Source organism: Suncus etruscus, chromosome 7 (genome assembly GCF_024139225.1).
Source record: "Suncus etruscus isolate mSunEtr1 chromosome 7, mSunEtr1.pri.cur, whole genome shotgun sequence".
Lineage (NCBI taxonomy): Eukaryota > Metazoa > Chordata > Mammalia > Eulipotyphla > Soricidae > Suncus > Suncus etruscus.
In genome coordinates this window covers 30,488,216-30,501,612 of record NC_064854.1, presented here as the reverse complement: position 1 = coordinate 30,501,612, position 13,397 = coordinate 30,488,216, and the positions used below count along the sequence as shown (strand labels likewise).

The 13,397-nt window shown below is 38.7% G+C and overlaps 1 protein-coding gene across 1 annotated transcript; it reads right to left on the bottom strand.

Moving 5' to 3' along the window:
• Window positions 1–296: 296 nt before the first annotated feature.
• Window positions 297–8,949, bottom strand: PTCHD3 (patched domain containing 3). Its single transcript, XM_049777538.1, has 4 exons — window positions 7,852–8,949; window positions 6,672–6,793; window positions 4,160–4,305; window positions 297–1,807 (listed from the first exon to the last, which is right to left on the bottom strand). Exons 1-4 carry the CDS (start codon window positions 8,947–8,949, stop codon window positions 297–299), a joined length of 2,877 nt encoding a protein of 958 aa, XP_049633495.1.
• Between the last annotated feature and the right edge of the window lie 4,448 nt (window positions 8,950–13,397).

Genomic DNA, 13,397 nt, shown 5'->3' with positions numbered 1-13,397 from the left:
TGAGATTCCTGGTAACCTAAATAACTTTCTTTGTGAAGAGTAATTATGTTTTTCTTTGGTTTAATTATGCATTTTTGTATGGAAATTTTTAACTATTTCAGTACAGGTATTTAGCAGTTACTATGTTTTATTATTTGATAGTATCGTTCTTAGAAGCATTTTATTAACATACACTCATCAATGTATAACTATTTATGATTATACGGAATGTTTTGCCAAAGCACATAGAAATTTGTAAAATAATAGGCCTCCTAAATACAAATATACTCTCCACACCCAAATTCCAAAAGATATCTTCAAAAAAATGTTAAGAATACCGGAATGAAAATTAGGCCATGAGCAGCCCCAAATACCATAACAAGAAACATAATCTTAAAAAATGTCCTAAAGATGTACGCTTTAGCTACCCCTAACACACAAACCCCAATCACTGTTGAAACTGCACTTTGTATCACTGGGTAGCCCAGCTTATGCAATGCCTCAATTGATTTTTGGTTTGCTGAGGGTTTGGAACTGCAAACAAATGCATAAGAAATGTGTGCGGAAAAATCAAAAGAAAACCCTATACAAACGACAAGATTAATCATGGAGATGGTATCAAGATTGACGTTCCAGAATGCCATGAAACCTGTTACTCCCACAATCACAGAAGCAATAGCAAAAGTCACCCACAAGGAACACAGCGGATTAGGAATTAAGAGTAGTGAAACAAAGAACATAATTATTGATGCAATAATGACGTTTCGAATAGTGTTTTCAATTACCACAGCATATTGATCATAATATATAAACTCCTTGCAATAAACCAGTAAAGGAATTTCACACTTTTCAGCGATGTTTCGTAATTGTATCAACATTTTCTTCTTACTGGTTGAAGAGGAAATGCCTATGCTCTGTATGAAGGCCCGGGAAGCTTGAATTTCTTGGTCTAGATGTTTGGTAATATTGACATCAAACTGAAACATATTCTTGACTTTTAAGAAGGGGCCAAGTTCGTCAAAAAATACTTTTTGATTATTTGGATCTTTGCTTTGAGCTTCTAAGTAGACTATATATGCCTTTAACCAAAACTCTGTAAGATTTCCATCTATATAGCTATTCTCTTCAAAATCCTTCAGACATTTGTCCAACTTTTCCCTGGTATCTTTATTCCAGTAGTCTAGAGGCTTAGTAATAACAACCATTACCCTTGGACCAAAGTGTGAAAAATTTTCTTCTTCCACATCAAAATATGGTTTGATATAGGAATCATCACTTGCTAAATTTCGAAGATCTAAACCTTCCTGTACTTGAAAACATCCATATATGCTAGACAGGATATATAAAATATATATGAACACTACAAAAACTTTTGATACAGGGTGTGTAATAAAAGGTCCAAAATAGTCCCTAAAGAACAAATTTACCGGATGCATGTGGTGATCTTCACTCTCATCAGAGTCTGGTAGGAGACAGCAGGTCTTTTTTAATGAATACCATCTGTGGTTGGGAGTTAGTTCTGTGCTTTGCATCCAGCGTAGACAAATTACTTCTCTTCTACCATCCAGGGCCATAATTGCCCCAAAACAAGTGATGTTATATAAATAACAAAAAATTAAGGCTGTTCCTGTATAAACACAAAAATACTGTACAGACCTGAAAGAGGTCAGAGCTCCTGTATAGAAGGCCAAAACATTAGTTACGGTGGTGATAGTAATGGACACTGCCACCTTTGAATAGATACCAGCCATTCGCTGTGATACATTCTCCATGAAGATGCTTCCCTGCCAGGCAGAAATCATGATAAACATATCATCAACACCGACACCTGGCCAAAAAAAAAAAATAAAGACAGAATCTTCAGACATGTGTCCACTAAAATTTACATATGCTAATTCAAAGTGTTTTCTTAATCTACTTCATAAGACCTTAATACTTAGCTTGCCCAATATATGCTTTGATACTCTTTTCTTGGATGCTTTGTCTGGTTGTTTCTGAAAGCATAACAGAATTCATTACTCCTTTCTCTGTAATAATTCTATGCTTTGTATAGTCTCCTATTATTGTATATACCATCTTATACTCTACTTTTATGGTCATTATTTAGGGGATCTTAATGAGAAGATCAGGGACCTGGGTGGTTAGTGTTAATTGATACAGAATTAGTGAAGTCCGTTTAATTCCTTTATATTACTTAAGAAATCTTTTTTTCTCACTAGCTATTTCACAGCAACACACAAAAAAAGTTGCTTAAAGCAACATTCTGTTGCTTTAAATATAAGCTGCACTTAACTGTTCATTGATTGAATCTAGCTATCATGTGATATATTTAAGAGGCACCTTGTAGTAAATAAATTCCTCTCCCTCCCCTTTCTCATCCTCCAATTCCTTCTCTCTCTCGCTCTCACATACACACACTCATATCACATGAACAGTTTCTTTTGCTAATCTGTTTTCTGCATCCAAACTTACTTTTTTGGTTGTTAATGTTTTGTGCTCACATTTGAGATTGCACAGGCTTAGATGTGGTGCTTGCACACCCAATTGCAGTGCACATGTACAGCTGGCTGTGCACTGGAGATCAGATCTGTGACATCATTAGGACGTCATAGACAGCAATGCCGTCAGGATCTTGCTTCCTATATGAGGGTAGCACAAGATATTGAACTTATGCCTAAAAGATATAAACTGGCTTATTTGGATCCCAAACTTAGAAATGGCACAGTTCCCTGCACCACCACCAGGAACCAAACTCCCCTCAGGGAGCCCTTAATACCACTCTGGCACCAGTTTGCACCAGGCTAGGTGCATATGACATCCTGACGACAAGGAAACAGCAACAACTAAGGGCAGATTCCCCAACCTCATCACCTTGGTGAGATGAAATCAGAAGACACTTTCCCTTTGACCTGTGCAAAAACCAAGATCACTAATTACAGAAGACTGACTACAACAACCATGACTGAGCAGAACTTCTGGAACCATAAAGAAAGACTCTATTGTAGACTTTGTCCTAGGACCTGTGCAAAAACCAAGATTTCTAATTACAGAAGACTAATCTTGACAACCACAGCTGAGCCGAACATTTTCTGGCACCATAAAAAACATACCTGGGGGTGTTCAACAATGAGCATGGCCATAGCCAATAGTTGATCCCAATACAGTATGCTTCAAGGGTGGAGAAAGCCTGTATATCTTAGGCCAAGGGAATTTACTTTCTAATTTCTCCAATTACTGTGCCTATGCAAACAAAACAAAAAACCCCACCACACCAGCCCCCCTATTTTTTCTTTATTTTAATTTCGTGTGGTTTTGTTTTTTCTTTTTCTGTTTCTTTCTTCTTTAAAATTTAAATTCATAGCTTCTACACAGGGGCTCATCCCTGCTTTTTTTTTTTTCCAACAGAACCATTGAATAAGAATCAGCTTGTTTTGCCTCATAAACTGAGAAAAAAAAAGTGGATGGTATAGGGGTAAGCAGTCTCATGAACAGTGAGTGGAGATAAAATAAAGATCAGCTCTAAATACCCAATCCAAAGTCAACAACAATAGAATCAGAGACCCAAACTACAAGGTATACATTAAAGGGACTTGTATACACTAACAGTCCAGGGGGCTAAGGGTGGTAACAGGGGAAGCGTGCTGGGAATAGGGTTGAAGGGAGGTCAACAATGGTGGTGGGAATTGCCCTAATTCACTATGTACCTTAAATATATCTGTGAAAGACTTGTAATTCACATTGGTCTCAATAAAAATTATATATATATATATATATATATATATAAAATATATGAGCTGGGTTACTGAGTTGTACTCTGAGATTCTTCTGTTGTACTCTGTGGGGAGTGGAGCGAGACAGAAAGAGACAGATGGAGATACACACACAGAGAGACAGAGATAGATGCAGAGAGAGAAACAAAGAGAGAGAGAAGAGAGAGAGAGAAAGAGTAGGGAGAGAGCCAAGAGAGTTATTGACCTGTTTATAGCTCTTGTTTTTGTTTTGCCATTTGGCATCATAGTTTTTCCAATCCTAAAGACACAGTTCATTTTTTATTTTCTTCTTTCCTGGCACCTAATTTTGAATACGTGTAGCCACCTAAATATGATGATCACTTAAAGATAAGTTCCTCCCCTTATACTTCCCCCATACATAGTGTTTAGCCTCATTCTGTTGTACTCACCTAGAATGAGAAATGGCGCATTTGCAACTATGAGCACAAATGGCACCCCAAGGAACAACAGCAGTCCAAAGCCACTTATCACTGACAAGGCAACACAAAATACTCCACAGATGGCAACACCCATTTTGTTTCGTAAACAGCTGGTCCTGTATATTTGGAAAAGAAGATGATGGGATTTGTGCTGTTCACTCCTTTTAAACCTGGCAAGTTCCATCAATTTCTAATATTCATTTTGGGGGGAGGCACACCAGTGATGCATAAGTTTACTATAGAATTATATAACATTATATATAAATATATAATATTATAATATACAATATATGACATATATAATATATATAATATATATATATAATTTACTATAGAATTACTATAGAATTTACTCAAGAATTCAGATAATACTTGGGGAACATTTTAAGATGCCAGGGATTGAGCCTGGGTCAGCTGCATGCAAGACAAGCACCCTACCTCACTGTATTTTTGTTTTGGTTCCTCATTTAAGTATTTTTGACATGAACCTCTGGTTCTATGGTCTATGGTTTTTTTTTTTTTTTGGTTTTTGGGCCACACCCGGGGGTGCTCAGGGGTTACTCCTGGCTGTCTGCTCAGAAATAGCTCCTGGCAGGCACAGGGGACCATATGGGACACCGGGATTCGAACCAACGACCTTTGGTCCTGGATCGGCTGCTTGCAAGGCAAACACCGCTGTGCTATCTCTCCGGGCCCTATTAACTGTTTTAAAAAAAATAATGATGTCTGCCTTTAGTAGGAGGGAGAGAGGAAGCTTGCTTTGAAGATTAGGATGAATCAACTATGGAAATAGAATTAGTGACTCCAGGGGGCTGGAGAGATAGCATGGAGGTAAGGCATTTGCTTATCATGTAGAAGGTCATTGGTTCGAATCCCGGCATCCCATATGGTTCCCCCAAGCCTACCAGGAGTGATTTCTGAGCATGGAGCCAGGAGTAACCCCTGAGCGCTGCCAGGTGTGACCCAAAAACCAAAAACCAAAAAAAAAAAAAAAAAAAAGAATTAGTGACTCCAAATTAGAAATAACATGGCTTAAAGACGTTTTCCAGATAAGACCACATCTATATTGATGAGCGTTTTGTTTATTTGTTTTAGTTTTTGGACCACCACATGAAGCACTCAGGGATTACTCCTGGCTCTGCACTCAGAAATTGCTCTGGGGACCATATGGGATGTGGAGGATTGAAGACAGGTTGGCCATGTGCAATGCCAATAATCTACCTGATTGCTATCGCTCAGGCCCCACTTCTTATTCAGCAAAGTTCTGATACAGCATGACTGCAATTTCCCTCTTTTTTTCTCCAACCTAATTAATTCTAGTTGCTATCAGTTATATTCAGGGCCCAAAATGTACACATATTACCACAATCTCAAAGGAAAAGTAGATCAAAATTGCTTTGTTATAATGAGTTGTGATCATAGTGAATACCTGTCTCCCCAATACTTTCTTAAAACAACACTATTCTGTTTTATAAAAGTTTACTGTAAGAGGTGCATTTTATCAGATTGACAAGGCTAAAGTTCAATATGATATGTATATTCTCATTTCCTCATTCAAATGGCTGGATATTTTTGGTATAAATTTTTCAGAAAATGGAGAGGAGAAGCATGCTATCATGACTTGAACTTTGGTTAGTGTGTGGATATTCCCTAGACAACTTTATTTTGTATTGTTCAATAGGTAACAATAAAAAGGATTTAAAAATGCAACACTGTAAGAACTGAAGAACACACCTGAATATTTGTGTTGTCAGAAAAGACATGGGTCCTTCTGATAGAAAGTCACTATCAGATGCATTGTGAGAGTCTAAGAACATTAGATATTATGGGTTTTTGTTTTGCGGATCCTGATTCAGTGGATCAGCAGCGAAGCTAGACTCTGTGTCTAAAATTTCCTTACGTGATTCTAAAGTTCAGGCATATTTGGGCATCTTGGGAAGCCTAATGCACAATTCCTCAATATTTCTATTGATCAAATAGGGGAGATTTATATTAGAAATGATTGTACCTAGAAAACAATTTACATGCTTTTGGAAAGATTCAGTGTGTATCTTGAGAAGAGATATTTTTTTTTTTGGGTCACACATGGCAGTGCTCAGGGGTTACTCCTGGCTCTATGCTCAGAAAATCGCTCCTGGCAGGCTTGGTAGACCATATGAGATGCCGGGATTCGAATCACCGTCCTTCTGCATGCAAGGTAAATGCCTTACCTCCATGCATTCTCTCCAGCCCCGAGAAGAGAAAGATTATCAGAAATGTATCTAGTATTTACTAGAAGTATTGTTATTTTCAGATGTTCATTTTAAAGTTAATATAGAAACTCATAGTATTGTTTGCCATAGGATGAAAGTTTAGATCTAGAATAATCTTTTGAAAATGGCTTAGTATTATAGAAAAGACCTTACAGAAAAAATAATTATTATTATATACATTACATATCATTTACCATAATATTTTTTAAAAGAATTAAAAAATATTTTACCTGTAGCATGATGTGACTGCAAATAATATGATCAGAGCATAAGCAATGTAAAACAAAGGGATCACTGTCTTAGCTGTTTTCTCAAATTCCCTCAGACGGGAAAGGGATGTAAAGTAGACCACCTATCATAAAAATATACTCAGATCAGTAATTTATCATCTTGAGATTTGGATGGGAGTTACAAACATTACTGAAACACTGTAACCTACTGATCAAATCAGTAAAACAGCAAATATATGTGAATTATTATCTTAGAATCTGGCCTACTTTCTATAGTTTCTTTTAAAAATCCAGTGTTTGAAACCCCTTTCATCACAAACTTTGAATTTCATACAACACAGTTGAAAGCAAAAATAAGTATGAAATTGTAGCTTTTTCTAAATTTTACTAGGTTGATATACTTTGCAATTTTAATCATACAACTATCATTTCTGAAAAGCTTAGTGTGCAAAGACTTTTTTCTTCAGGAATAAGTATTAGAGAATTTTCACAAGTATTCCTAAATTTGCTAGCCTGACAATGACTGAACAGCTAGTAGGTGCTTGACAGTATAATCTACCTGGAAAACTCTAAACTAGTTATCTTTGTTTCAACAGATTCATAAAATAAAACTTTGTAAGTTTTATTTTGTTTATGAGTTCAATGAACACAGAGGCAGGGACTTCTGGAAACAGTGAAAACTTCAACTCACAAGTAAGAATTTCAAAGCAATATGACTAGAAAACCAAACTCCCAAATCAAACTTGAAGATCAGTGTTTGTACTGAAAACAACTATGTCAAGGATGTGTAATTTGTGATCCCTTCTGCAATCTGCCCAGTCTCCCCTCAACCCCCGCAGTGAGACCAAGGATATATATGATTTGTGACATCCTCAAATAAAATATATTTAAAAAAAAGGGATCACTATGACACTACACTGTTAGTTGGAAAAGATTACTAGGACAAGAACTGAAAGGAGATAAAGTGATATGTATGATAACTTTTCAGTAATAATATTGCACACCACTGAGTATAAATAGAAAGACAAAAGGGAGAGAGAGCATGTAAGAGAAAAAAAAAGATTTGTGATATCCTCAAATGCCTTTTTTTATGATAGTGTCTTTTTTTCTGATAGGAAAATCAGATTCTGAGGCCTAGTCCATTCCCTTCCATTGCCCTATACATCCCAGCCACTAGTACCTGGATGTTCTGATCAAGATTCTGTTTAATGTCATTAATTTTCTCCAGGAATGCCACCAGCCACAATTGGCTCTGCTCCTTGTCCACTGGGTTCTCTGTTTTTAGGAAGTACAGCAACCTAAGGGCTTGGATCTTTGAACTTGCTTTACCATTTTGCTCATACGGCTTTAAGAAGGGCCCTCCAACGTAGCCTGCCAAGACCAGCATCTTGTTTAAATTATAATAGTAGATGGGGTAGGTGATTTCTGACAGATTGATATCTCCCTTTCTCAGCCAGAGGGAAAGGAGTGGATTGTGCACCACACATTGTTTGTTGTAAGAAGCACACACTTGCTCAAATGTGATCTTGGATCCATTTTCAGCTGTTGCTTCCACAGACCTCACATCCAAGTCCAAACGATTAATTTTTTCAAAAGTTTCAGGCTGCATCAACTGTCCTTTCTTTTTGACCACGATCACAGACAAGAAATGGGTCTCCTGGCTCTGCCTGGAGGGGAAGAAGTGTTCATTGTCTGGGTTGAAGAAGTAGGTTTGCACGAATCTCCTCTCTCCCTTGGCTAGACTTGCTATGGGGGTGTAATGTTGTTCCTGATCATCTATTTCTTCCTTGGGTAGGTAAATAAAGCCACAGCCAAGAAGAGCAGTCATGGCCAAAGGCACCAGCAGGAAAGGCCAGGGATCTGCACCTAATACCTTGCCCAGCTTTTGGAAGTTCTGGGCGAGGGGGGCTTCCAGGCAGTTCGTGTTCCAGCGCCTGTCTTTGGGTATTTCAGAAGATTTTGGGGGGCTAGAGTCTGGCCCCTGCTTGGGTTCCTGGGGGGACTGACTAGTTTGTGTCAGGGGGGGCTTACTCGATGGTGGCGGTTGGGAAGGCTCTAACTCCCGATTGGGGGTGGGCTCCTGCTCTGGTGCACTTTTTGACTCATATTTATCCCTACTGGCCTCGCTGGGAAGAATCTCGGGGATACTGGGTTGCATTTCTGGACAGGAAAGGCAATTTCCAGGCAGTAGCAGCTGAATGGCTGACACCAGAGAGAACGCCCAAGTCCGGTCAACCCAACGGTTTCCGGTTTCCGGTTCCTGGTTTCCGGTCAACATTCTCTTGCTCTTTTGCCCCCAGAAGCTTCCTTGGCTTGGCCATGGATGCTCTAACCTAACTATCTCCACAGTTCTATGTGGTGAGTCTAGACTGTGCTTTGGACATGCAAGAAAAACAAGTCTGTCCTATGGGAGCCACAGTACATTGGGGATTTAACTTGTTTGTTCACAGACTTGTTCAACACATAGACACAAAGACACACAAATGCACAGACAGACACACACACCTGGCTATATTCTAAGTGGCTGTTGTTTTTTTTTTTTTTGCTTTTCTGGGGATTACCCAGTAGTAGTACAGTAAATAAGGCTGAAGTAAGGCTTTTGTAATTTCCCGTAGCCTTTTAAATTATTTTTATGCTTAACTACATGCAAACTATTTACATACATTATCCCTCTTCAAAATTATAAGTAAATTCACAAAAGAAAAAGTGAATGGGAAAAGTAACAGCCCCCAATTTTCCTTTCTTCTTAAAGTGTTAAAATCAGGATATTTCTTCCACGGAGGAGACAGCAACGGGGAGGTGGGAGAGAAACTCAGGCAGGGCATTCGTGGTGGGAAATGTGCACTGGTGAAAGGTGTTGGACATTGTATGACTGAAACTCAATCATGAACAACTTTGTAACAGTGTATCTCATGGTATTCAATTAAATAATAAATTTTATTTTAAAAAAAAAAAGGATGTTAGGGACCAGGTCTATATTCAGAGGATATAGCTCTTCCCACTGACATGGTTTCCATATCTGGTACCCAATATGGTCTTTCAGCCCCTTTAATAGTGGCCCGGAGTGCAGAGACAGGAGACAGCCCTGACCATTAATCAGTGTTTTTACCTCCCTCAAAAAGAGGCACTTACCTTTCATTCCTGCCAACACTGGTTGGATTCCTGAAACCCATGTACTCCCCAAGCTCTTCCAGTAGTGAGACTTAAATGTAGAATCAAGTGAATCAATCTCTGAGCACTTCTGAGTGTGGCTGAACTCCTACCCCACAAAAAAAAAAAAAAAAAAAAAAGTAGTAATTTATGCCAGCAAATCCTTTCTTTGCAGTTCCAAGGATTGAATATATATAGATGCATTTTCATAAATATTGTTGCATTATTTGTGATGCAAATAACATTTCCATTTTATAGCTAAAGATCTTAAAGTGTGTATAAATGTATTTTTTCTGATTAAAATGTTTTTTGAATCACCATGAGATACACAGATACAAATTTGTTTATGGTTGAGTTTCAGTCAGATAATGTTTTGATACCCATTCTAGAAATGTATTTTTTTTTTTTGTTTTTGGGCCACACCCAGCAATGCTCAGGGGTTACTCCTGGCTGTCTGCTCAGAAATAGCTCCTGGCAGGCACGGGGGACCATATGGGACACTGGGATTCGAACCAACCACCTTTGGTCCTGGATCAGCTGCTTGCAAGGCAAACGCCACTGTGCTATCTCTCCGGGCCCCAGAAATGTATTTTTGAAGTACTGCATAATTTTCCAAAGTGTGTGTAAAACATGAATTAAATAGAATTCTCTTGATAGGCCTACAGCTTGTTTAGGGCCTTTTGCTGTTATTAACAATGAGAAGTGATGAATGTCTTTATTTGAAGCTCGAACACCATATGCAAGTTAGTATAGAGTGCAAGTTAGTGTTTTTTTTTTTTTTTTTTTTTTTTTAATTTTGCCGGCAAGTTAGTGTTTTTATGTGGATCTACTCAGTCCAAAGAGATCATCTTACCATTTCTACCCCTCCCAATGTTATTTAAACACTGTAGTTACAAAGTTCATAATGCAGTTGTTTTGGACATTCAAAGTTCTAGCCTCAATCTCACCACCAAGGTGATCTTCAATCTATCCTAGTCTTCAGTCCTCCCCACCAACTTGCCCTCTAAGCAGGCAAAATGTATATTATTGTATATTGATTATTACAGTAAAGTGGCAAATGAACAAAAAATAATAAAAGAAAATCTGTGACGTGTTAATATCACAATAGTATTGTTAAAGACATTGTTAGAGAATTTACTGAGTTGTTTGCTGCTAGTTGAGCCTTCTGTGTTATTGTTTTCATTGAGCTTAGTGAGCTTTTTGTTTTGTTTTGTATTGGGGTCATGCCCGGCATCTCTCAGGAGTTCCTCCTGGCTCTGCACTCAGAAATTGCTCCTGGCAGGCTCTGGGTACCATATGGGTAGACCAAGTGCCCTACCTGCTGTGCTATTGCTCTAGCCCAATGGACTTCTATGCTTTTTCCCCCAGCTAATTTGATATTCCCCTTCCTGGGTTGTCAGTATTGTTGAATTTGGAGGTGTTGTAAGGCCACTTTTGTGGTCACACCCTCCAGGAACTAAAAATTTGGGATGATATTTTTGGCTTGGATTCTCTAGAGATAAGTTGTGAAGTAGTGAAGATGGAAGATGCAGGGTAAGAGTTGATGGCTGCTGGTTGAAATCGGGGAGGCTACCACCCCCACTCTGAGAAGACCTCAACAATTTCAGTCCAAAGATGCATACATACCTGGGAGTTTTATAGACTCTATGTCTCTTCTAATATTATTCAAATTTTTAAGTCTTTATTATTTATTTATTCTTTTGGTCACACACTGCTCAGGAGTTTCTCTCTCATTCTCTCTCTCTCTCTCTCTCTCTCTCTCTCTCTCTCTCTCTCTCTCAGGAGTTACTCTTGGCTCTGCACTTAAACTCCTGATGGTGTTTGGGAGGTGGTGTGGGATGCTGTAGATCAATCCAGGGTCAGCATCATGCAAGGCAAGGGTCCTACCTGCTGTACTATTTCTCCAGCCCTTCCATCTTTAAATTTTCTAAGACTTTGAATACATTAATACCATAGAAATTGTATTAATTTTACTTTAATAAGCAGTGTATATAGTTTTTATTTGCTATAGATATCTTCTACAAGGTCTGTGATGAATGTTTGATTTGTTCCCCTCTATATGTTATTTTGGTTAATTTTTATTTATTTATTTTTTAGTTTTTGGGTCACACCTGGCAGTGATCAGGGGTTACTCCTGACTCTGCACTGAGAAATGACTCCTGGAAGGCATGAGGGACCATATGGGATGCTGGGAATCGAACCACCATCTGTCCTGGATGGGCTGGGTGCAAGGCAAAACCCCTACTGCTGTGCTAGCTCTCTGGGCCCCTATTTTGGTTTATTTTTAATATGTTGCTTTGAATCATCATCATCTTATAAATTCATAATTTCCTTTTGGACTCTCAGAATTTTCTTCTTGATTTTTGGAAATCAATCATATTTTATATAAATGATTCACTGTGAAAAATAGGAAAATAGAACAATAGCATTTATTTGAGGTTTTAGATTTTCAAATCAGGAGCACTTAATGCCAGCTGAAATTTGAAATTTGACTGAGCCAGGGTCTTTGTTTAAGGTGTCTTAAAAGAAAATGGTTGGAGGGAAGGACAGAATAGCAAAGACGCTGACTGATAATCAGAATTGGTTGTTGATTACTTTTCTTGCATTTTGTTACTTTTCATACTCAGTATGCATTATGAACACAACATATTTATTACTATTTGCTGTTAAAGCCAGTGTCTGAAGATGTTACCCAAGCACTTATTATACAATAAAATTTAAATGATGTATAGGTGGGGTTGGAGAGATAGCATGGAGGTAAGGCATTTGCCGTGCATACAGAAGAAGGGTGGTTCGAGCGCTCGCCCAGACGCCATTTTCAGGGAGGGACTTCAGAGCATAAAAACCGGCTAACCTTTGCAAAAGCTGGCTCCCTGTGTGTGACACCAGGCGGGGAAAATCCGCGAAAGTACACCGGCCCAGTGGGGCTCAGCTGTGAAAGACTGTGAGTGTGACCTGTCTATGTCTGTCTACTGTCCTCTTGCGTGAAACTCTTGCGAGTGGGGCAAAAAGAGGCTCAGAGGAGCACGGCCGCTCCGCTTCGCTACGCGGCCGTGCACTCTTTCTAAGGAAAGAACTCCATTGCAACAAGAAGGAAAAATCACACTAAGAACGGCGCTATATCACAGAAGCAAACATTTCTCTCTGGACTGTCTTCTCTGTTACATGCTCGGGCCTAAGATTTGACCCAGTGTGAGGCTTCATCCACGGAGGACTCCCCTCCCTTAGAGGCAAGTCAGCCCATCCAGAAAGGGAGGAGCCAGAGGAGTGTGCTGCCTACATCATATAGACAATGAATACCACTACAACACGTAGAAAAACCCACAATACAAATGTGACAATGGGGAAACAGCGCAGGCCAGCATCAGACATAGAGAATGAAGATGACAATTCTGAGGACCAGATAATGACTGAACAACTAATCAACCTCTCAGATAAGGACTTTAGACTAGCAATATGGAAGGTGCTCAACAGACTCCAAGAAACCATGGATCGAGTTGAACAGAACACTAATAAGAACCAAGAAAATATGAAGGCAGAAATGACAAAACTCCAAACTGAAATAACATGTCAACT